Genomic DNA, 25,863 nt, shown 5'->3' on the forward strand with positions numbered 1-25,863 from the left:
CGCATGCATACACACACATACAGTTCAAACAGACACGCAAGAAGGGTTGCAGGTACAAGTGTGTAGGGGCAGTAGACCCATACAGATGTGCAATAAATAACACAAACCGGCCTACACGTACATATAGGCATCGTTCCTCAGCTCTGTGGAGTGTGTTGGCATGTGCAGCCTACTCTGGATAGTAAAACAGTTATTCAACTGACCGTTTGCTAAACCTCTAACCAAACAGCAATTTCCCAATCATGCTATAGCTTAGAAACCGTCAATAGGCATGGAAGGCCTGTCAAGCTTTTGGATTCCTCCACATGCCAAAGCAGTGTGCATAGAGCTACTTGGTATCTTAAGCCTTGGTAGGGTGGCGTCTCTTTTCATCGCCTTGCCAAAGCCAAAAATACGAGAGCAAATTTGTAAGGAAGGGTTTTAAACAGCTGTTTATCTGCTCGAACACAAGGCGCAAACGTTAGCATGCCCGGCTAATTAGCTTACCACCTACAATATTAACCTGGCGTTACATCCAAAGCCAAGAAGCATATCATTAGCTGACTACATTATTTTGTGGGCTTAAAGGCTGTGTTACAAAATGCCAGAACTGACATTTCCAAAACGCATTAGTTAGTCCTCATCCTTTTGTCTTATAAAAGTTGATACTGTTTTACATAGTTCGCTTTTTTTTTTTTTTTAAATGAATCAGCTAGAGATGGTGTTTTCAACCAGCTCACTAGCTCACTAGCTAACCCTGGCTATGACCGAGCGCATGGGAAGCCAAGCAAAGGAGGAAAACACACACACACACACACACACACACACACACACACACACACACACACACACACACACACATAGACACTGACAGCAGGTTTTATCAGCTGTAGCTAGCTAGCTAGCTACAGCTGATAAAACCTGCTAACGGTTATCATTTCAGGTTAGAAATGCATGGCCATTGGCTAAAAATGAGAGGTCTGCATTTTTTATTTTTGTGTGAAGTCACAGACTCATAGTTTCAGTTACTATGGATTTTTCAGTCGCAAATCTGCCACTTTTGTCACTGTAAACTGCATGGGTGCAGAATGGACAGCTTGACAGACGTAGCAACACAAGCGGAGAGGTGCATGGGCTTATAGTGAACGGTCAATTGACTGAAAATTGATGTACAACAATTACGACAGTGAATCGTTTAAGTCATTTATCAATCAGAATTTCCAAACATTTTCTATACTAAACAATCATAAATCATAATCAACAGGTTAATCAATAATGGAAACAACTGTTAGTTTTCGGCCTAATGTAACACTTCCTTTCCCTCAAACCCTGCTCACCAATGTTCTGACTAGAGGCAGTGGTGCCTCTCTCTTTTTGTTTCTTTTTCTCACCTCACATCGCTTTTCCCGCTCTGCTTTTTTTTTTTTCCTCCTCCTTTTTTTTTTTTAGGTTTTAAAGTGGGCCTCCATCCAAAATCAGATTTTTCAAGAGGCTTTTGAAGTTGCTTGGTTAATGGAGATGTTTTTGTATGATAAATTTGACTTTCTGTAGCCAGCGAGGTCAGATTTCAGGGAATTCACTGTACTTTGACTTGGGTGTTGGTGCAGAGAAAGGAGAATGAGACTGTTTAGACTGTTTCTGCTCGTTCTTCAACATCTTGAGGTAATTGACCCAACCTCCTGCCTTGAGTACACATACTCGCACACATACACACATATACAGTATAATCACAGATGGGTTTAAAAATCCCCTTTCTCACACAAACCCGCTCGTTTGCCCTCCCTCCCTCCCGCACACACACACACACACACACACACACACACACACACACACACACACACACACACACACACACACACACACACACACACACACACACACACACACACACACACACACACAAAGTCAGCTTAGACACCCATGAATTCCCTATCTGACAAATGTTTCACATGAGCACTCATTCATTCTCCACACACATACACACATCGCTGAGAGAATAGGCATGTCTCTGTGCTAAAACACTGCGATACAGCTGTGAATAGGAGATGAAAGCCAGAGCCGAGCCAGGAATAATAAAAGCAGAGTGATTTCAATGCACTGCAGGCTTCTATGGGCCATGAGATCTGACTAGAAAACACATTTTTTTATTTTTTTTATTTTCTTTTTTATTACCATACAATTTAACCAAAGCTACTTTGGTGTAGCAAAGGCCTTGGAGTCAACAGCATGAAGGCTGGTTTTGCTCCAATTATAACATTCCGTCAGTATCAGCTAAATGTCCAGTGTACATGTGTACACGTGTGGTCTGAATTCTTGCAGCACCCCTTTAACATCATGCCTGACTCAATGCTTTTCCTGCCTCTACTTCTCAATTTGCTCCTAAAAGAGTGTCCCGCATTGACCTCCAATAAACTCCGTCCCACCCACTGCCTTGTGCTGGGACTTAAAACATTTGGGCATGACAGCGAGAACAAATGTAGAGATAGAAAGGCAAACTAGAAATGTAAAGAAGAGACAGCTGTTGAAAATGTCCCAAAACATTTAGTGTATATTATCCAAAATCACACACTTTTCACATTTTAGCCCATTTCTAAAACATCACGTACACTGAACAGAGAGAACACTTTGAAAACCATGTTGCTGTATTTAAGAAATGTGAAGTTTTTTTTTTTTTTTTTTTAGCATTCCAGGCAGCCACTGGATTCCATTCAATGTTGGATGATGTGGACTCCCCCAGCCTCTTTGTAGCGCTCAGCCCCAAGCCCATTTGTTCCTACTGAAGAGCTTAATCTTTAAACATGGCTCACAAAACAAAATTTTGAAATCATTTCCTAAAACAGCTGGGCACTGTTAGTTCCAAGCAAATGTTACTCTAACTGGAGTAAAGTGCATTTGTTGGGGACTATTCTCAGCTGCAGATCGGATGCACTGTGGCGTGTTAACAACAGCAGGGACGACTGTGGGATAGACTCAAAATCAACTACAGTGCCCGTGTTCATTGTCATGAAGAAGCATGTTACACAGTGGACACAGTCTGTGGCTCATTTACTGTATGTATTTTTAGTAGGTTTTTAAAAACATGGTCTATGGCACAGAGGAATAAGATACATTGGGCTTTGGCTAACACAATTCATTGTTGGTTTTGGTCTTTTCATGGGATTTGTTGACAAGACTGATGTAAAATACCACCAGACGTATCTTAATGTAAGTCTATTGGTTGAGTTGTGTAATCCATCACAGTGAACATCAAGTCGCTGTTACACTATGGATTATTTCATTGCAGACATTTTCAAATCAATCTGGAGTTAAACCGCATTACCAAGCAACAATAATATGACTAAAATTAGACTTGATGTTCACTGTTTGGATTATACAGCTTAAGCGAGTATCAGAGTCCGCTACTGTTCATATCATAGGGAAATGAACAGAACGCAATGGCTGCCTGGATTGGTAGGGAAAAAAAACCCCACTGGAACTGTACAGCATGCATGTAGTTAAGGAGCTTACACTTGAAAACACACTACTCTGGAAGTCTATGATGTAGATTTGACAACTCAAGCGCCACTTACTAGCTTTTCCTATCTTTCAACCATACAGATGACAGATGGGGTTTCCTATACATGACAACTACTGATGAAGACTGTGTGATACAATTGAATGCTCTGGAGAAAGCTAGCAGACCCCGAGTTGGGATTTTGTCAAACTATTTCCGAGGTCAAGAATGAACTTTTTACGCTTATGATGGAGGTCGTTAAAGATACTGTGGGTGTTTTCAACACATCAATGACACAACATTTAGTTCCGCAGTTGTTTTCATTTGCATTTTGGACGGAGAATTGTGCTTCATTCTAAGTAGCTGTAAACATATACTTAGGGTAACGTTAGCCTATATAACTTATAGGGCTGTGTATTGGCAAGAATCTGGCTATACGATGCGTATCACGATTCATGGGTCACGATTCAATACATTGCAATACATTTCGATACTGTGTGTAAGGCGATTATATTGGGATTTTTTTTAAAGTATAATTTTAGAAAAACTAATATAAAAAAAAAGTAGTTTACTTTAGGTAAACAATGCAGTACACAGAAAATCAAACTGCGAGTTTGAGATTGTGGTTCACAGGTTCTTAGTGAGCACATTTTTATATGCTTAAGTAGGCCATCTAGGTACGTGAACCACTGTCTTACATGAATAATTATTTTTTTTATAAAAACAAATCTATATTTCCTTTTTTGAAAATCTATACAGTATTGCAAATTAAAATATCGCGATACTCAAGTGTATCGATTTTCTTGTTACACCCCTAATAACTTACCATAGTAACTGTGGCACGGTACAGAGGCAAAATGAGCTGTGATGGACAGATGGGGATAGGAGGACACAAAGAAGTACCAGTTGAGGTCATGATCTTTAGGATCAAAAGGATCAAACAATATTCTCAATCGTCACTTACAATGTAGTGAAATTCTATTACTGCATTTAACCCATCCTAAGTATTAGGAGCAGTGGACAGCTATACATACAGCGTCCGGGGAGCAATTTGGGGTTCAGCGTCTTGCTCATGGACACTTGACATGTGGCCGGAGGAGCCTGGGATTGAACCGCCAACCTTGTGGTTGTGGAGCAACCGACCACAAGGTTGGCGGATCAAGTGCGCCAAGTTTTTGGGAGCTTAGCTTAACGTTTAATTTATCGGGTAAATAAGAAAATAACAAGTGTGGGATATGCAGGAATGGAGAACTTCGACTGACGTGCGCCGGCCCGTGCTCCTGCCTTTGATTCCCTATTTCGACTGCCTAGGCATCTGACGAAGCAGGGGGAATCATCGTGATAACTTTCACACCCCCTCCCCCCAAAAAAAAAAAAAAAAAAGCTTGGTTGACCAATGTTTTCTACGATAGCTGCACATTCTTTAAGAGCATATAAGAAAATGCAATGGACAGAGAAGTTCGAGCAGAGGGATGTAATGAAACCGAAAGAGAGGGAAACTGGGAGTGGAGCAGAGTTAAGGAGGGAGTGGCCGCTGGAAGTGGGTCACGGCGGCACTGATCTGATACAATGTGACGTGCAGAGAGGGGGACGGACTCGCGCCACTGTCTGCGTCACCTTTTGTCCTGCAGAAACACACACACACACACACACACACTCACATAAAGATACATCTGCTCAAATCATTGGGTAAACACTTGTGCAGAGGTAAAAAAAAAAAATAGCTTACTTGTGCTTTGTAAGGACAAGGTTTCTCTCTCTCTCTCTCTCTCTCTCTCTCTCTCTCTCTCTCTCTCTCTCTCTCTCTCTATTGTTTACTGCTTAGTTGGACACTTTTACTTTTCTTCTTCGCAGTGCCTTGCACTTACTTTATCAGCACTGAAGATCGCACTCAAGTTATGCATAAGTAATAACTGGCCTCTCCCAGGGTGCTTGTTATGTACAAAAGAGTAGATGCAGAGCGGAGTTTTGCAGGGTAATTATTTTGTCTGGGTTATGCGATCCCTGTATGATCTGTAGCTTCTCCTGCAGCCTCATGGAGGTGCAGTGTGGAGAGAGTGTGTAAAGGGGTGGATGGGATAAAAGGATGGAGGAGGAGTGGCAGGGGAGCCAGGGAATGGTTTAATTGCCTGACCCCTTTCCCACCAGGATGACTCTCTGGAGCGTGCGTGCGTGCGTGTCTGTGTGTCTGTGAGGTGTCCAGGCTTTCTGTGCATGTTGTGTGTTCCTGGCGAATGTTCCCACGGCAGATCTGCACGTCTTCAAGCACGACCTCTTAATCATGTCATGTGTGATGCGCTCTGAGATTCAACGTAACCCCCCTGTAACACATCAAAGGCTAATGGGTGGGGAGAGGAAGGGAGACACGGTGCTTTGGTAACAGTGGGCTTCCTCGCGCTCTAGTCAAATAGAGTGCGCCTGAGCGATAAATCAATATTTATCTTTTGATTACTTTTGACTTTTTTTGTTTCATTCATTCTGAGGAGATTTAAAACAAAACAAAAATAAATAAAAAAAGAAATATAAGCCTGATAGACTCGGATGACTTATGGGTTTATTGGATTACTTATGGCGAGATCTCTATCTCTGTGAGTAATCTAAATCTACGCACCACTGAGGAGAAATAAAACATTGATTTTCTGTCCTCCTCCACCCCCCCCATCTTTCTGAGGCTTCTCTCTTTGCTGTTTGGGTGTGCTGGTGGCGACTGAAGGCTGAGGAACCTTCATCCTAATCGGCTTGAGATCTGGCCGCAGGTCAGGCCAGCAGATGAATCCAGATTAGAGGGGTCACAAGGCAGGAAGAGAGGATTACCATCTCTGGCCAGTGCAGCCTCCTCCTCTATAGCTGTCCAACCGTCGGCTAACCAGCCAACTGACAACACTGTGTGCACTGGCCCTCCTGTAGAGTCAAGGGGGGGCTGGACATGGGCAGGTCTGCAGGCCCTGCTGGGGCTGCTGTCATTCACCCTCGTTTACTCTCAAGCCTTGGGTAAAGGATCCATTTGTACATGTTACAAGATGGATTTGGTAGTAAACAGAAATTAATCTTTTTATTTTTTTCAAATTGAAGACTTTGTGGCATCATGAATTGGTACATTTTTGTAACTTAATCTAAAAGAGAGACTTGTAGTATAGTAGAAGAGCTTTATTTTAAGACTGTGTGTGTGTGTGTGTCTGTGTGTCTTTGGGACTTTGTGTGTGTCTGTGTGCAGAATCCAGGCTGTTGCGGAGTGTGTTTTCAATTTTGGATTTCTGCAGAATACTGCCCCCTGGTTGCAAAGTGTGGCTCAACTAGGTCACATGAACAGCAGGCTGGTTAGTTGTTAGTGTGAGTTCTAAACAAAGAATCTAAGGTCAAAGTTAGCTCACTGGTGTGTGTGTGTGTGTGTGTGTGTGTGTGTGTGTGTGTGTGTGTGTGTGTGTGTCAACTCAGCATATTCATCAGCAACCTCCCCACCGGCTTTGTTATACCTCCCCATCTCCACTCTGTGTCTGTCTGTACTTCCACTTAGGAAACAAAATAAAATAAAGCTGTGTGCGCAGCGGTGTGCTCCCGACTAGTTGCCGGAGTGCGGTTCTTGTGCGTAGCGCAGCTTTGATCTCACTGTAAATTAAACATGTCTTTCTAGATAACAGGCTCTGTGCCACCTACCGAGTCAAACTGCACCTCCGCGCTTCACAAAGCTCCTGTCCCCGGTTTGAACTCTGTAGACTCGATTCATGTTAACTCTGAAATAACAGCTGAGGGAATCTCTGCGGAGTAATTAGACCACAGTTGCATTGTTTTTCAGGTGTATAGCGTAGAGACAGTTTTGCAGCAAATCTCAAATATGGCATTGACGTGTTTTGTTTCGCGATGAATGGGTGGCGCAGGAGAATGCGTGCCCCAACTGGGGAACAGCCCCAGTCAAGTATCGGGTCAAAAGTTAGGTCAAGCACTGCTAATCTGGGTGGGAACGCTCAGTGCTTGACCCTTGACATCAGGCTATAACTAGTTTTAATAGGACATGAGGGCTTTTTACAAGGTACTACACATGGTGGATGGATTTGCTGGATAATATTAATAGTTAACGGTTTTCCTAAAAGCTAACAGGCTTGATGTTGGGGCTTAACAATGAACGGGAGAGTGGGAGGATTTGCAGTTTTCTCTGCTTTGTATGCTTGTGCATTAAATATCTTTTGTTTTTTGATTGTTGGTTGCTTAAAACCTGCAACGTGACGATGTACCACTGGCTCTGGGAAATAGTGATTGGCGTTTGTCCCCTTTTTTCCGCCATTTTTTTATGCAAAATAAATGCACTAACTGTAAATAAAATAATAGAAAGAATAGAAAGATGTTGCATGACGATGTTAGCATTTAGCTCAAAGCACTGCTGTGCCCCCCTAGTCTTGTTCACCTTTTTCTGACACTGTAGACTAAAATGATCTGCCTGTCATTTACCTGCTGACTAGACTGCGCATTGAACACGTAGAGTATGCTAATTCATAACAAGCAGTTTGGACGACAAACTGCGAAATCAGACCTCTGTGTCTCTCTTTTTTTCTTTTTTTTTTTAAGACCACCGTTCAATAACAAGACACAATATTTCACATATTTCCATTTTAGACGTTAACCGTGATGTGAAACCACCGCATTTGGAGAATTCATTTTTGGGTCTCTCAAAGTGCACGGCAGCCTTTTCAAACTCTATATGTGGTCCTTTTGCTCCAGTGGTCGTGCCTGCCTGTTTTTCCTTATTTTTTTTTTTAAGGTCTTTGAAATGCTAATCACTTCTTCTCCCCTCTTTTCTTCTCCGTCTGTGCTCTAGATTCCTCCTCCAACTACATCAGGCAGCTGGAGACTAAAGTGCGGATCCTGGAGGACGATAACAACAAGCTTCTCTCACAGGTGATGGTGCACACATCCAGATAGTACTGTACATGTATATGCTACTAGTGCATATATCAGCCCAGCACAGCACTATATGAACTTATGCCCTCACCAAAACTTGTGCAACTTCCCAACTCACCCAAAACATGTGATCAGCAGCTGTGATGGGATAAAGTGGTTGCCTGATGCCTCTGCAAAGCCACCCCCTCACAACAGCCCGTCTGTTAGTTGGAGAATATGTTTGTTTACCCATGTTTAATTCATGGGGAGTCAGTAAGCTTCAGTAGCGAGCAGTGATGTTAGCCCCCGAGGCAAACTGTGGGAGCGGAGGAGAGATGAGAGGAGGGAAAAAGGAGGGGAAAGAGGCATTAAGTGACAGTGACAGTGACAGATCATTTCTCCCAAAGTTGACCCTGCTTTGACGTCTCCTAAATTTGGAGCAAGTAGGGCTGAGTGAGTGGAGGTGGGAGTGTGAGAGAAGGGGGTCTAGAGTTTCAGTCAGTCTGCAGAAGTGTGTGTGTGTGTGTGTGTGTGTGTGTGTGTGTGTTACATACACACAACCACAGCAGTGGACTCATGGTGACATTTATAGCCGAAACATTCACGTTTGGGGGATCAAATTGTGGAACACGGCTCATTAATTATGTCTTTCATATATCATTTGTTATCTTTGTGTTATTATGACGTGACTCGGTTCATTTGGACGCAAGTCAGGCTGCAGACAGTCGAGTTGGAATTTCACAGTTTAAATCGAAGCCTTTATTCTTTTTCCTTTTTTTTTCTTCTTCTTTTTTTAAAAGTGATTTCTCTTCCCCCAGTTCATATGTAGGCAGAGAGTGTAGGCTGGAATCACTGATACCAAACCTAAATGGTCCTCATAATTAGCCCTTCTTCAATTAGGTGGCACACATTGTCTCACAGCACTCAAGACGTATAATTTGACCCTGCTTCGTTAAATCGACTAATGGTCGCATTTGAAGTGATGATGTGGTTTTTTTCTTTTTTGAGGTTGGGATGAGTATGTTTTTGCAGTAATAGAACTTTTAATAGAAATACAATTACACTTCAGTCCAATACTCCAAAATATGAAACAGCTGTGACTAGTAGAAAGTTATTCAAATCTGGCAACCATGACACAACTGAACTTTGCCATTAATCAGAATGCTCCTCTGTAAAAAGCTTTTTGTTTTCTACAGTACTACTTTGTTCAGTATCTCCGTTCCTACCATTGCTGTTAATAATGGCTTTGATACAATAATCAAATAACGAACATACACACTATTATGTTTTTCTCTCCCTAGGCTTATAGCCGGTATAGTTTATCACAGATACAAACGAAAAAGGTAACTTTTCTTTTTAAAAAATGCCACTGTTTGTTAGCTCCTCTGCTGGTTGAGCCTCTTTTGCCTTTTTCCTCTTTTATCCGTTTGGTGGTGGGACTTTTCACAGCTTTGAGCTTGTTCCTTTTTTCATATGCAGAGGGGTGGACACAATAAAAGCAACACCTGTACAATGTAATGCACTCAGCTGAATTATTGTTTAATGGTGTAATGTTGCATTTACGTTGACACTTTTACACGGGTGCTGAATCGACTCTGTGGTAACGTTTTGGGGGCAATTCGCTGATTAGCTTTTTTGCCGAGAGATGGATGAGAAGATAGATACCACTCTCCTGTCTGTACGCTAAGTATGCAGCTACAGCCAGCAGCCTGTTAGCTTAGCATAAAAGACTGGAAACCAAGGGAAATGGCTAGCTTGGCTCTGTTCAAAGGTAATGAAAGTCTAAAGCTCACAAATGAGTTTGTAATTAGTTTTTAATTTGTACAAAATCCAAAGTGTAAAAACAACACATTGTGGTGGAGTCTCTGCTGGTTGTCTGGCAACGTCACGATGATGACAAGACTCCAGGAAGTCACTGTACCTAGCTAAGAAATATCACACACACAACCAACAATCGTTTTTTTACACCGTTTTTGTAGGGGATTTAACGAAAAGTGATATACCATGTTAATTGGTGAGCTTTAAAAGTGCTCATAGTCTTCCAGTCTTTTTCTAGTCTTCGTGCTAAGCTAGCTAAGCTAAATGGCTGCTGGCTGTAACTTCATATTTATCGTACAGACATGAGAGTGGTATAAACCTTCTCATCTAACTCTTGTCTAGTGAATGAGCGTATTTCCTGAAATGTCAAAATATATGTTTGAGGCCGTACTTAGTCTTGCACTTAATATTTTGTCTGTCAAAATACAGTTCAGTACAACAAAGTGCAGCCTCAAACATACCATACCGCCACACATACCACATAACTGAATCACCCAGTGTCAGTATTTTTAAGCCTGAAGGAATTGGATTGCATTACTTTGTAGAGGTGTTGCTTCTGTGCCCAGTCCCTGCTATGCATTGCTAGCATGCCATACTAATGAATGAGCACAGGTGGCCCTGCTTGTATGTGGTCTATCTTGGCGAGAAAGCTGTATCCTGTCCTTTGGAGCTGTTCTGCAACGCGCAGTCAGCATTTGGTACGAGGTACCCGAGGTGAATGAACGCTACATTGTGCTTTGGTGCATAAATGACACACGCTTGTCCTGGCTGGTCGGGACGTCTGGTGGGCTGAATAATTTAGGATACAGGGGGAAACACAGGTAGAGCCAGATATCCATAATGCATGGCTGACAACTGCGAGTGCAAGTGAAGAATGAAGGAATGTCTGGAGTTCAAAAATACTACCTTGAAGGATGTGTTATTAATAAACTTTGCTTTCTATTAAATTGTAAGATTGGTAATGAAAACAGAAGTGTACTCCAGTAAGTGATGGAAACAATAGAGCATCTCTGGAGTAACGTTGGCTCTAATGCAATAACCTACACGATAATGTGTCTGAATACTAGCAGGTGGAATTGTTAGAATGGATAAGTTGCCTCAATGGACATATTGCCTTACTTCCGGTTTTATGAAAGAGTGGAGCTTGTGCTGAGCCTGAAGGGAACAATAGCCTCTTATCGCTGGAATGTTGACCCTCCAAACCAGCTTGGCTGAAGCATTTTATTGTACTAAAGGGAGAAGGGAGGGAGTTGACAAAAAGGTCCCATGGTGAATATAACCAAGGGCCTGCACAGCACCGGTGTGAACACAGTCAGTGAGTCAAACAGGTGTTTGCGCACGTGAACGCCCACGCTCGTACTCAAACTTGCTCAGGTGCGTGCAATTACACGTTTTGCGCTTTTCACCCACTCGGATGTCCCATGTCTTTCAGCCGTTACTTATCTCCATTAGCTCACTGAAGGGTGAGGCACTGTGTGGCTTTCCTTATATGCTCACTTCCACTTTATCATTAACATGTAAGTGCCCGGTGTGACTCTGAGAATTGAATGATTCATACGACAGATTCAGGTGACACTCCATCTGTTAACTGCAGGCTAATTGAACTCATTTTGTGAGAGTAGGGTCCAGTGGATTTGAATGATGAAAGAGGTGAAAAGAAGATGGATTATAACATGGTTTAGTTATCTTGTAGTTATCTTTTTAGTTATCTAAAAAAAAGTCAAACTTTCCCTTATTACGGGTCTCCTAATGCGGTTTGCAATCTTGCAATTCTTTGTATTTTTGCAACAATAGGCCCTTGATTTTTAAACCAGGTCTCTCATTTATAATGTCAACTATCAGCTCTAGTTAGCTAGCTAGCTAATTAAGCTAACATTTTCTCCGTGGGTAAGTTGAAAACGCTGACGTTTTGACGTTTCCAGCTGACTCGTTTGAAAACAAGAACCTTGTAAAAGTGGTCATGAATATGCTCTTGGTGGCTACGTACATCATAGTGTGGTAAATCACTGAAGCTAAAGCTGAATACCTAGACAAAAAGTTAGCATCCTTGCCCCACCAATTTTGAACCCATGTAAACAAAGAAATGCAGTGTAGAGCTAGCTAGTCCTAGGAAAAATGTAAGGTCAGACTCTACCCAGTTTAAAGCACATGCTATTCCTATTAAACCAATTCTGTTCTGTATTCCACTAATTTATAGTAGTGAAATAGCATACAGCCAACCTCTCCACCCTTTTGTCAAAGCAAGGCATCACCCCTGCCCCTCATAACTTAAACAGGAAACGATGTGTGGCGTCCACACTTGCCCCTGTCACCACCATGAACATTGTGATGGATGGATAGACGAAAGGGCTAGCCAAGAAAACTGCAGAAGGCCAACTGTCCCCGGCTGTCTGGCAAACAAATAGCTTTGTTGGTCTCAGTGGTCAAGGTCTACTCAGGAAGGGATGTAAAGTTAGAGACGTGTGTTGGTTTGTCCGTCTAAAGCCAGACTGGGCATAACTAGAATATTCTTCAGATGCTGGAAACCACGTCAGAGGACTATTTCTGATCTTATAGGTCTTCTTATTCAGTTGACCGATGTTTTAATTTCATGGATTGTGTGTTTGTGTCACTTCTCCAGATATGACATTTAGGGTATAGCTTGCTGATAGACACAAAGCCTGGAGAAATGACAAAGAGATGTAAGCAGAGGTACAGAATTGAGGGCATGAATATGGAAACGCAAAGGGTAGATCAAGAAGTGCCAAGGGAAGGATTGGGAAAGGTTAGATGAACACCAGCAGGATACTAAGCTGGGAGAGGAGAGGAGGGGGTGATATCAAAGGACAGAGAAGACAAGGGGAATTGTGTGTGTGTGTGTGTGTGTGTGTGTGTGTGTGTGTGTGTGTGTGTGTGTGTGTGTGTGTGTGTGTGTGTGTGTGTTGTGTGTGTATGTATGTAATCGCGAACGCAGAGAGAGATAATACAGAGGCAGACAACACAGCACAATGTCCATGCATTCATAGATGCACACCCACCGCTCATTTGGGCTATTTATTGCCCGGGCATCACGTGTGTTTACACGCCGTGCCTTGCAGAGCGTACACTAGTGCGTGACATGAGAAATGTCATAAGGAACAGTGGTGTTGCCGTGTTCCTGCCCACAGAGAGACGCTAGGCTGGCTACCGCCTCCAGGAACCAGTGGTCTTTGGCTGCTAATGAGGACAAATCTTACTACAAACTCTGTCCCTGCGTAATGGCCCTCAATGACTGCACAACGGGAAGCAATGGATGTAGCAAGCCTCAACAAATTATAAATCCGCTTTGAAAAATGAAGTGCTCGGAGCAATGGCGTCTGAGTGACGATGAGAGGGCAGGTGCCAGCGTAGGAGGGGGCAGAGCCTCAGGGTCCTTTAATGAACCATCACTGAGAGTCTTAATATACACTGTAGAGCACACTTTAGAGCCTGATAAATGTATAAACACATGTTATCTGACGGTAGCAGCTTATCAAAGTAACAGTACATTGGCTTTACTGTAATTACACACCGCCGCCGACTTGAGCTGCAAAGAAGCTCTGGCCGCCCTGTCAAGGACGCTTGTCAGAAAGTACGGGGAAGCTTTTTGACGTGGCAGCATTCTTGGATCATGTTCAACACACGATTGAAGAAAAAGCACAAGCAGCCACTGCACGCCCAATGCATTGACACTAGAAACCTTTTATAAAGGACAGAATTTGTATTGTTTGTTGGTCGCAGCGGTGTTAGCCGCTGAGCCGCAGCAGAATGCAGGTAGAGCGAGCAGCCGCCAGCTGTTGATCCGTGCAGGACTTCAACGTGAGCGGACTGTTTAGAGACCTATGTGACCGGCAGGTAACGTTAACTGGTCCCTGTCAGTACCCGATCTGTTCCACCAGCACGATCCGTTCTGCGCATGTGCAAGATGACACGTATGCCATGACTGAGGCGCAGATGATAATGCTGCGTTCATGCCACCTCGGAATAACAGGCACCGCCCCACTGGTTACGTTGTTTCTGACTAGCAGCATTCACATGGTCGGAGGCTGTCTGTCAGTACCCGATCCGTTCCACGCTAGCCTCCACCGGGATAGCTAACAGCTAATTCGGCTAACCGCTAGCCGACAGCTAGATTCAGTTTATAATAACGCATGCGCAGAACGGATCGTGCAGGCAGAACGGACAGCTAGATTCAGTCTAAAATAACGTTAAGTCAAACATAATGGGAAAAGCAGGCTACAGCTAAATTAAGACTTTACAGTAATAACAATAAAGACAAGTATTGAGTGATTGTATTTTAAATGAGCACAAGTAGAACTGACGTAACAGCTGTTATATATGTTAACGTTTATTTTCAAGTTTTATTTTGAGGGTCTTTTAAAGTTTACATGCTGTCTCAGCTAGCGGTTAGCCGAATTAGCTGTTAGCTAAACTAACGTTAGCTTAACTGTGGAGGCTAACGGCAGACCGCTGCAATCAGCTAGCGGTTAGCCAAATGAACCGTTAGCTAAACTAACGTTAGCTTCCCGGTGGAGGCTAACGGCAGACCGCTATAATCACCTAGCGGTCCGCCGAATTAGCTATTAGCTAACTAACGTTAGCTGGAGGCTAGCGTGTGAACATCTTGCGCATGCGCAGAACGGATCGTGCAGGTGGAAGCGGTGCCGTTATTCCGAGGTGGTGGTGGCATGAACGCAGCATTATCATCTGCGCCTACGTCATGGCATACGTGTCATCTTGCACATGCGCAGAACGGATCGTGCCGGTGGAACGGATCGGGTACTGACAGTCCCTATACACAAACAACGTCATACCATAAATGATAGGGAACCCAGCAACGGCGATTATGAGCTTTTCCTCCCCTTTTCTCGGAACTAATGTTTTGGTAGGAATGCAAGTTTACATCGTATGTTTCTCTGGAATCAGCCAGCGCGAAGGAGGTCTATATTCCGATTGGTTGCTGGCGTTTGCCGCTGAACCGCGTCATAGCTCATTACCATAAAGTTGACATACTTTCAACTTTCTGATTGACGCTCTGGTCGCTCAAAACGCCCAAAACGCGACGCCGACAGATTTGCCGCTCCTTGCAGCTGAGAGAAGCCAGCTTCCATTGAAAATGAATGACTTCCGGTAACTTTAGAAGCTCAAGTCGGCGGCCGTGTGTACGTACAGTTAGTGTGTATGTTGTCAAGCTGAATATCGGCACTGATCTGCCCAATTTGATTTTGAATTCAAAACGTCCCTGGGAGCTTAACTTTCTTTTGCCTACGTGTGCACAACAGTTGAGCAGGGATAATAAAAGACCCACAACACTTTCAAGGGTGTCATCATCAGCTACTGCACACATGGTATGTCAATACCAGATGCTTAAACTAGGTACAGGGCATCCACATCACTTGGAGCACACTTCACCATCTGCACTGTTTATGTTGACAAGACGTCTGCAGACAGCTGGCTAGCTAGCGTTAGCTACCTGGCAGGGACAGACCAGGGGTTAATGGGTTAATGCATAGATAGACTGTACAAGTGAAGCCAAAACATCTCGATCGCCCCCTGGTGGCTGGCTGCAGTATAGCTCATGTTAGCGGAAAGGAAATGGGCCAAACTAAAAAGTCAAATAAATGTTTCCTAAAGATGGTTTCTGTCATTTTAGGTAGTTGTTTTGACCCTGATGTTTGTTCAAGTGCTCATTTCTCTGATAATTTTGGTATTATAATAATAATAATAATAATAATAATAATAATAATAATAACAATAATTTGGGTTAATTGGCATGCAGTAAAGCAAAACCCAACACATTATAAATTGACATGACACTGAAGCCTTATATCTCTGTTATTTTTGTGTGTGTTTGTTTTGTGCTCAGCAGTGTAACCCAGGTGACCTACGTGTCCTGAGGAAGGGAATGACCCTCTACCACTCAGAGTCCCAGCTGTCCTCACTGCCCCAACGCCAGGACGCCATGCACATGGTCAGTACCCGGGAGGCTCACACACTCATACACCGGCCAACACAAGAAGGGTACACGCACGCAAACGCTCACATTGACACACACACAGAGGGATACCCACTCATACCTAACCACTTAAACAGTCACAGTCAAAGATCAACACCATGCCACCGCTTATACAGATGTGGTTACGAATAGAGACGCGGTTTAATTGCACACACACTGAATTGTAGGGAAGGCTGTGCCAGTGCCTCCACAGTGGTGTAATTCACTTCACTTCTAACTCTCCAATTATACCTCCACAGGCAACCTCACTCTCTCATACACATGACAGGAGGTGAAACGCACACATACGTAGGAAGAAAAAGAGAGTAAAAAGGAGATGGAGCATGAGGGGGATGACACAGCAGAAGAAGAAGAGAAACTAAGACAGACAATAAAGAGGAGTCAGCCTTCCCTTCCCTTCCCTTCCCTTCCTTCCTCCCATATCCTGTCCCTCCCCGGAGCCTGTTTGAACTGAATCCCACTATAAAAGCAATAATCCTCTACAATCCAGCGCCACCCCTGACCCAGTCAGTGTCTGGGGAGGAGAGGCTGGGTAATTGTTTTCTGACTGCTTAAGGAAGGTCAGGGCCGGGCTATGCCACTAACCAGAGGACTAAATCTTCCCCTTGTAAAAAATCAATGTTGTGTTTTAATCACAGGCCCAGTGTGAGGTCGCAGGATGACTGCGTTCAGAGCCGCTACTCACCTTTTTAAGCTCGTGGGTCAAACCCGTCTCCTTATGGAGGTTCGTGCCGTTCAATAATGTCCTTGACCCCACGAAGAGGTCTCTCCCTGCAGGAGGATGGATTTAAACTGCCAGTTATCTCGATGGTTGGCTCCCTGGCATTCAATTTCACAGTGCGGGTTCACACGAAACAAGGTCATGAGATTGACTTAAAGGACAAATCCGGCGCAAAATGAACCTAGGGGTTAATAACACATCTGTCCGAGTTCGACCGTTCTCTGGGATATGTTTTCATGCTAATCGAATGTGGCCAGTTTTATCGCAAACCGCTAATTAGCTTACAACGCTAGTCGTCGGGGCACGGCTAAAGTAAAAAGAAATCGCTATTTCTATACCACTGGTCCGTGGTTTCCCAATAGGTCGATGGGAATTACGTTTGTGAAATGTAATTACATGGAAGTGCATGAATTATAGCTGTTGATTAAAATATATGCACAGCGTTTGTCGTTCGACGGGTCGGACTGTTTTCCCAAGATGGCGCCCGCTTGTATTCGTCTTTCTAAACTATCTTTTTAATAAACTGTCTGTACACTTACAAAGTTCTCAATGCTTCGGTTCACAGGTAGGGACCCTTATTATGCTATCGTGGAAGTGTGGTGCTATTTTGAACCTTGTTAGGGGTATACAAATAGTGATTTCTTTTTACTTTAGCCGTGCCCCGACGACTAGCGTTGTAAGCTAATTAGCAGTTTGCGATAAAACTGGTCACATTCGAATCCGACCTGCGGCCCTTTGCTGCGTGCCATTCCCTCTCTTTCTCTCCCCCTTTCCTGTCTATCCACGGTCACTATCGAATAAAGGGAAAAGCCCCCCAAAATAATAATCTTAAAAAATACCCAAAAACGTAATGCTAACAACGTCAAACTAAATGACCAAATAAAGTCCATTTAGGCGGTGATTTCCCTGATTAAACTGCATGTTTTTTTCATACTCTGAAACACACGTCTCCATGTGCATAATCAAATTAAACTCCCATATTTACAGAAAGTCTCGTCGGGTAAGGTTAATGGAATAGTTAGACATTTTTAGATGAGAAGATTGATAATACTATTACTACTACTCATGTTTGTGCGGTAAATATGATACATCTTAGCTTAGCAGCTAGCCTGGCTCTGTCCAAAGGTAACAAAATCCACCTGGCACCTCCGAAGCTTACTAATTCACATTTTACAGTACCAGTCAAAACATTTGGACAGCGTGTTCAAACTTTTGACCGGGACTGTATATCTTTTGTGCTTAATCTGTACAAAAACCAAAGTGTGATAAACGACAAAAAGATGTTTTTACGACGGGGGGGGGTTACACGCGAGACTATTTGTTAGCGTCGCCGTGAGGTAGCCAGGCTACCAGCAAAGACTTCAGCGAGCTTCCAGTAGGATACTGGCAAATCAGTTGCATGCATCACAGACTAACTTATTCTTGCGATTTTAAGTCCTCTTCTCATGATGGCTTTGTCGTCGTGACAACTCCACGGAGACGCACTCATGTTGAGCTGCATGGTGATCGATTGCCTGCTCTCTAATGTAACCCAAGTTGATCCTACGTGTGAGAGAAAGCCCTTGTTGGAAGATGGAGAGAGAGAGAGAAAGAGAAGATGAGAGATGTGGAGCCAAAGACTGTAACAGCAGAGCTTCAGTGAACTGGACTCTTCGTTGTGTGTACCCATCCTAATCTATCAGCTCATCCTTTTACATTTAGTCCTTTGTCTCATTCAGGCCTGTTTCAGGTCAGTGAGTGTGCCTGAGATTGTCAGATAGAAAACGAGCATGAAAGAAAAGATGGATAGGAAAGGAAAGGAAGGGGCCAGCGTGCGTGAATCTCACAAACACTCAGCAGTCGGCTCTGATTCTGTATGCTCCGACTATAAACCATTGATTCTGACAGCGTTTGTTTTTCCCCCCCCCTCATCCTGCACAGCCTAAATCAGGCCTGTTTATGCAGGCGTGCCATCCCCGACTGTACATCCATATGAACAGTAAACACTGCCCGGAGCTGGCTGTGTCTCTGCGCTGTCCAAATCTGTTTCTCTACTGCACGGCTCCAGCGTGAAATAAACAGAACAAAAAAGCCTGGCCCAGATGCCGGCAGAATGTGTTTACACATTTCAAATAATAGCTTTAACCCACAGTAGAGAGCATCAAAAGAAGGCGACAGTGATTTACATTTTTACATTTTTTTTTTTTTTCTTGTACTTGACTTCAAAGTCTACTGCAGAAGAGCTGTATGGGAAAAATCCACTCGATGCTGTGACCTTAAACAAGAAGAAACACACTTAACTCAGTGGGAAATGTTTGAATTTAACAAGAGGATATATCATTTGATATTAGCCTGACAAGCCAGACCCACATCAAGATGTCGGGTCTGGGAACTCCCCATTGGCAGGGCTCAATTCGAGGGGCGGGATAAACGGTTGTCTTTCAAATTCCCTCTGCACGCAATAGGCTAGCGCTACAACCAGGCAGAACAACGAAGAAGGTAGCGGAGCTAGTTGATAGATTAAACTTCTGCCGTATTCGATCGGCAAAACTCCGAACACATCTTACTTTTTGAAGAATGATTTCTGTGCCGTTCTTTGTTCTTTTTTCAAAGAAAAGCTTAACTCCAAGTCTTCCAGAAGACCGCTGTTCGCCAGCAGCAGCAGCCATATGCCCGCCCACCGACTCTATACATGATGTGATTGGCCAGACCAGAGTTTGGTTTTCCAGCTCGCAAGCCAACGGAGAGTGCCTACCCCGGGCGCAAATTATATTTGCTGCCGCTAGGGTGCGTCTAGATTTCTAGGCTAATTTGATATATCGTTTTCCCACAAATGTGGACTGTTGTACAGTAAATATCTACCATCCATGTTTCTAACGGGACTCGCTTGTGGTTTAGCATATTTTATCCTACAAAATAAAAGTCCTGCAGACAATTTCCCAATTTTTTTATTAACTTCCACATTTCAGTCAGCCACTTTCTGTTAATTTTAGCATGGTCTAAATACATCCGCTTACTCATGTTAACATAGTAATACTACAATGTAAAAAAAAATACACTGTTACAAACCGAAGTCCTACATTCAAAAGCAACCAAAGTATCGAACGTAAAAGTACTCATTATGCAGCAGAATGCCCTCTTGTTTTATTGATTGATTGATTACTGTGTAAGCAAGTCTTTTCATGTTGTAGCTGGTAAAAGTGAAGGCACTGTTTTATATACTGTTAGGTGGTTTAACCCTTGTGTTGTCTTCCCATCAACCTTGAAAAAAACACTTTTTTTTCAAAGTTTTTGACGCCTTTTTTTCACAGTTTGTTTTTGCTTTTTCCAACATTTTAAATTGTTAAATTTTTCTTCTGCACATTTTCAGCATTTATTTCTACGTCCCATATTTTCTGATATAAAACAAAAATTTTAAACGGGTCAAAGTGACCCGAAGTCAACACAAGGGTTAATATATAACAATGCATCGTGTTTTATAAACTGATCACACATTTAGTATGCAAAACCTGAATCTGCAAAGTAACTAGTAACTATTGACTGCATAGTAAATGGAGTGTTGGGCAAATTCCACAAAACATCCCTCTTGGCTTCAGTGGGATAATTATTTTATCTCTGTGCTATTAGGTTGTGTGGGCTCATTCTGGCACCTAAATGGGGCCAGTGGGTGCGGAGGGAGCTGACAAACACATCACCAGTGAGCGGAGAATTGAACCAGGGCTAACAGAGCCACGGAGCTGTGTCTTATGCAGGTCCCCCCGCCACGCCCACCGATGCCAGGTTTACAGTGAATGGTGCCATTGTGTGTCCCAGAGATCTCTGTGTCCCTCCTAACAGAGAGCCACTGTCTGGAACTAACCAGGGGGTAGGATGAGTCAAGCAACCCCCTGGTCCTCTTCCTGGCTGGCTGCTCCCGTCACACCAGGTTAAATCACAGTGTGCAGGTAGCAGACCTGGCTGCGAGTTGAATGCGTGGTGAATGCAAAAAAAAAAAGAGAGACACATGGGAGGAGAGGTGATTTGAGTTGGAATGAAAGGGATGGCATTTTATCGTGCTTCCAGCACAAGAAATGGCTCGTGTTAAATCCGAACCAAACACCCACTGGGAAGGAAAGTGTGTCTTATTAACTGTTATTGAGTTGTATCTTGGATGGCTCAAATGAGGAGCTAAGTGAGTCGCTGCTCATTTGACTCCTGAGTAGAGCTGGGCAGTATATCGATATTATATCGATATCGTGATATGAGACTAGATATCGACTTAGATTTTGGATATCGTAATATGGCATAAGTGTCTTTTTCCTGGTTTTAAAGGCTGCATTACAGTAAAGTGATGTACTTTTCTGAACTTACCAGACTGTTGTAGCTGCTCTATTATTTGCCTTTACCCACATAGTCATTATATCCACATTACTGATGGTTATTTATCAAAAATCTCATTGTGTGAATATTTTGTGAAAGCACCTATAGTCAACACTACAATATCGTTGCGGTATTGATATCGAGGTATTTGGTCAAAAAATATCGTGATATTTGATTTTCTCCACATCGCCCAGCCCCACTCCTGGGTTAAACCCTGATGTGAACACAGATGTGGCGAGACATGAGTTTGACATGTCTACCAGATGTTGTGGGTTTACATAGACCAGCCTCTTAACCTTTGTCGCTGTTCGCCCCTTCTCTCTCATCTTCTTGCACATGCTCTTGCACTGACTACTGTGTGTTTCCTCTTCCCCAGGGTACTGGCCGGCTCCCAACCAGCGAGTCCTCTCCTGCCACAGGCTACTTGTCCTGCGTCCAGAAGCCTGAGGCCGTGGTGCACGCCATGAAGGTACTACATTCACTGTGTCATTTTAGATGTTAGGGGAATTGGGTGGGGGGGGGGGGAGACTGTTATTTTTCTGATCAGCATTACACCAGTTGAAATCTGGCTGTGCTTCTTCTTTCACCCAAACTGTTTGTACTGCTAACTTCAGACCCACTTTTTTTGATGACGTTCCCATTTTTAATGCTGCTCACTCTGATTGGTCAGCTCTTTCTCCAGATTCAGAGGTCTGGAACCAGGGCTTAAACTGCTTGAACGTTTATTGGTTTTATGTGTTGTTGGAAAGCCCTAATTTGAGCTCTTTCTGCTCCAAAAATAAATCCATTTGTGATGATAACAATACTCAGACTCAAGTATAAAACATTTTCAGAGTGAAATGAGTGCACAAGTGCATTTGTAAGTGAAAGAAACTGATGTTAGATGTAAAAAAAAAAAAGAAAAAAGAAAAAAAGTTTTTTTGGAACAGACACTACTGAAGTTTAGATTTTTCCTCCATACAACATTAATACAATGGCACTTGTCATCAGGTGCTGGAGGTCCACGAGAACCTGGACAAGCAGGTTCCTGAGGACTACGAGGACGATCTCAGTGAGAAAGAGAAGGCCATCGTGCGAGAGATGTGCAACGTAAGTGCAACACTTGCCCTGCTTCCCTGGCAGTTCTCCCCTTGCATCCGCGATGTTCCCGTTTGTCCTGTCTGTCTGTCGGGCAGTTATTTTGGTTCTCTTCTAATGGGTGCAAACCGGGTCAGTTTTTGAGCTGCTTTCACTAATGAGGAAGCCTCATCTAGACTCATTTGTTATGGAACGACACTTGCAGCAGTGTCCCGGCCACAGCGCTCCCCCTTGCTTTCTATCTCTCCATCTCTCCATCTCCCCTCTCCCACTCCCTCGCCCCTGCTCCGAAGCCAGCTCTAAACTGGAAGCCCGAAGTAGAGGCTCGTAGTTGAGCTGTCAGAGCAATTAAACTGGAGCGGCAGGGAAAAGAACACCCCCGCGCGCCTCAGCCTCACCCTCACCCCTCCATTCTTCCTCTCCTCCTTTCTCCATCTTTCTCTGCTGGCGCTGAAAGGCCCCGGATAAAAGGTCCGCTGATTAGAGAGAAAAAGGAGAGCGGGGCTATCTGGGCCCTGCAGAGGTATGTGACAGGCCAGGAATCTGGGGAGCACTACAATAGTACCTCTGTAATATCACCAGGGTCCCCCGGGGGCCCCCTCTCACTCACTCCACAGAGCAGAAGAGATCCAGAGATAGCTCTGCTAGTGTGTGTGTGTGTGTGTGTGTGTGTGTGTGTGTGTGTGTGTGTGTGTGTGTGTGGGTAGTCTTTGCAGCTCAAAGTCAAACTGTGAGCATTTGAAGTTTTTTGACTCTTGAAGAAGAGTCCCCCCCCCCCGCTGCCTAGCCTTACTCTTTCAGTCTCTGGCTCTATGTGTGCCTGTCTCTGTATGTCCTCTTCCCCTCTCAAACCTGTCTCTCTGCGTCTGTTTGCAGGTGGTGTGGAGAAAGCTGGGCGATGCAGCGGGATCAAAGCTGTCCGTTAGACAGCACCTCTCTGGGAACCAGTTCAAAGGGCCGCTGTAGCATGGCAACCAGAGAAAGAGATCAGGATTTACAGTACCTACACTCACCTGAAAACACCTCTTAACTACCTGCGCCTACACAACCCATCATGCCGTGCTCCCTACTGCCTACAGCACCCAGCATTCCTTCAATAACTACTCTCTTAAGACTGGCTAATGGCTACTAAGCGGACCTGTTAGTTCTGTTATTCACACGCACACCTTTACGTGTACAACATGTTTTCATCTCTTTTAGAGCTCATGAAGCGTTGACAACTGGCAGCTAGGTTTTCACTGATTCGCCACTTTTCTTCGTGGATGTGGAGGCTTTGAGCTACACAATGATCTCTCTCCGTAAAAGCTATAAACCCACACACCACCTTTTAGTCCTTTTAGAGCGTAGCTGCGCTACATCACGCTAACGATACGACATGGTTTCAAGCACAGACCGGGGCAGAAATCTCCTCACGTGTCGCTGTGATGTGAAGGCCACGTTTACAGCGGTATCTTCAGATAAGTTTCGATTAGTACATCCTATATAGAGACCCCTAGCTCCTGTCACATGTATCGCCCCACACTCTCTAGTGGTCAACGAGTAGAACTAGCATTAGCGTTCTAAAGTGTTAACTAATGTGAAACCCACTGTGACCTAGCGCCTTTCGCTCATCAAGTCTAAGGATAATAAAGTCGAGAGATAACTGTTAAATTGTGTATATTCTGTATAAAACCATAGCACTACTTCATTGTTATTGTTGATTTTACTTTTATCTATTTTGTATTCTAGCGTGGCCATGTGATCAATTATTTAGTTTGAAAAGCACATGACCGGTCCTTAAACAGGGTTATCTTTTTCTCATTTTATATTTTTTTCTTTTCTTTTCCAGAATAATTGCTATTATTCCTTCTCTCTGTAACCTCTGAAAATATATCAAGGCCATTCTGAATTAAAACCATCTCCAGGGGCTAATGGTTAGATCATTTTCTCACTTTGTGAAATTAAGTAAAATTGTATGCTGTGTGCATGCTCGACAATCATTTTCTCAGGTTGGGAGGGCTACAGCTTTACCTTTGCCCATCTGTGACTGCGCGTGCGCGCGCGTGTGTGTTGGCGTGCATGTGTGTGTGGAAGGAGACTGAATGGTTCTCTTGAAGCTGTAGCATCTGCCTGTGAATCCTCTTTTCCCCTATTGAACCCTGTTTACAACTCGGTTGTAGACTGCTGAAGGCATTTGCTGAATCCATACAAAAAGCCTTGTCCCAGTAAACCTTTATAAGGCCAAAAACTAAACCCTAAGTTCAGTTTGGATGGCATTCTTGGATTGCTCCTGAATTCTTGTTTATCATTTTATATCTCAGTAGATAAAAAAAAAAAAAAAAGGTTACTTTTCTTAAAGCAACTACAAGGAACTTTTCATTTCGCTTTGGAGCCGTGTGGACAAAAGCGGTGGCGTTTTCTCTGAGCGCCGCCGCCTCGTGTCGCAAAGATGTTGATCTGGCTAGCGCGTGGCGTGCATTTGTTTTGGAAGCGAGTGAAAGAAAGACGCAACATATTTTGAAAACGTTTTTTCTTTTCTTAAACACGTGAGGTAATGTATCTATTTGTGGCTTTGTGAGATTAATAACTGCAGCATGATGATGGTGAAACAAAGTTAACTTAGGTTTGGCCACCAGTGTTTTCAGTTCGTAAATGAATGGAAGACCGCGCCCTGCAATGTATTTCATGAATAAAATGGACATATTACATACCTGTCTAAGACATACAGTCTCCAGCTGTTGAATGACCAACGTTGACTCGTGTTTTCACTCGTGCTCTATCACTGTCCCATTTAGCTTTCTTTTTTTTTTGGTCTTCGGTCAATTATTCTCTTTTTGTCTTTCTTGATCCTGCCTCGGTATCAGCCATGACCACAAAATATAACTTCTAAACTCTGCCTGGGAAAATGTTAAAGGTCCCATGACATGAAAATTTCACTTTGAGGTTTTTTAACATTAATATGTGTTCCCCCAGCCTGCCTATGGTCCCTCAGTGGCTAGAAATGGCGATAGGTGTAAACCGAGCCCTGGGTATCCTGCTCTGCCTTTGAGAAAATGAAAGCTCAGATGGGCCGATCTGGAATCTTCTCCTTATGATGTCATAAGGAGAAAGGTTACCTCCCCTTTATCTGCTTTGCCCGCCCAGAGAATTTGGCCCACCAATGAGAGAGAGACCTCATGGCTTGCAAACAAGCAAAGTGGCAGTTGGTCAAGGCCACACCCCCACCCTCCACCTTGCCCCCCCCTCTCTCCTCCTCAATAGCTACAGACACAGAAATGGCACATCCTAAGGAAAGCTCATTGTGGGACTGGTTCTAGTGCCTGTAATTCTGCACCAAGGCCGAATTTTGGAAAAGAGACTTCAGATACAGTATTAGGGGACCACTAAGGCCTATATAAAAGAGACTTCAGATACAGTATTAGGGGACCACTAAGGCCTATATAAAAGAGACTTCAGATACAGTATTAGGAGACCACTAAGGTCTATATAAAAGAGACTTCAGATACAGTATTAGGGGACCACTAAGGCCTATATAAAAGAGACTTCAGATACAGTATTAGGAGACCACTAAGG

At 43.6% G+C, this 25,863-nt stretch overlaps 1 protein-coding gene across 4 annotated transcripts in view; it reads left to right on the forward strand.

Moving 5' to 3' along the window:
* Positions 1-23,827, forward strand: part of ccdc85cb (coiled-coil domain containing 85C, b) — a 50,145-nt gene extending 26,318 nt beyond the window's left edge. The window contains exons 2-7 of one of the 4 annotated variants that reach the window (XM_039781283.1): positions 8,283-8,362; positions 9,646-9,687; positions 16,026-16,130; positions 21,611-21,703; positions 22,225-22,323; positions 23,188-23,827. In XM_039781283.1, the coding sequence (XP_039637217.1) occupies positions 8,283-8,362; positions 9,646-9,687; positions 16,026-16,130; positions 21,611-21,703; positions 22,225-22,323; positions 23,188-23,277 (509 nt within the window). In that variant the 3' untranslated portion in view covers positions 23,278-23,827. The remainder of the gene's footprint in view (positions 1-8,282; positions 8,363-9,645; positions 9,688-16,025; positions 16,131-21,610; positions 21,704-22,224; positions 22,324-23,187) is intronic. The other 3 variants (XM_039781284.1, XM_039781286.1, XM_039781285.1) reach the window with 3 other exon arrangements.
* The last annotated feature ends 2,036 nt before the right edge of the window (positions 23,828-25,863 follow it).

This window comes from Perca fluviatilis, chromosome 18, assembly GCF_010015445.1.
Source record: "Perca fluviatilis chromosome 18, GENO_Pfluv_1.0, whole genome shotgun sequence".
NCBI classification, from domain to species: domain Eukaryota; kingdom Metazoa; phylum Chordata; class Actinopteri; order Perciformes; family Percidae; genus Perca; species Perca fluviatilis.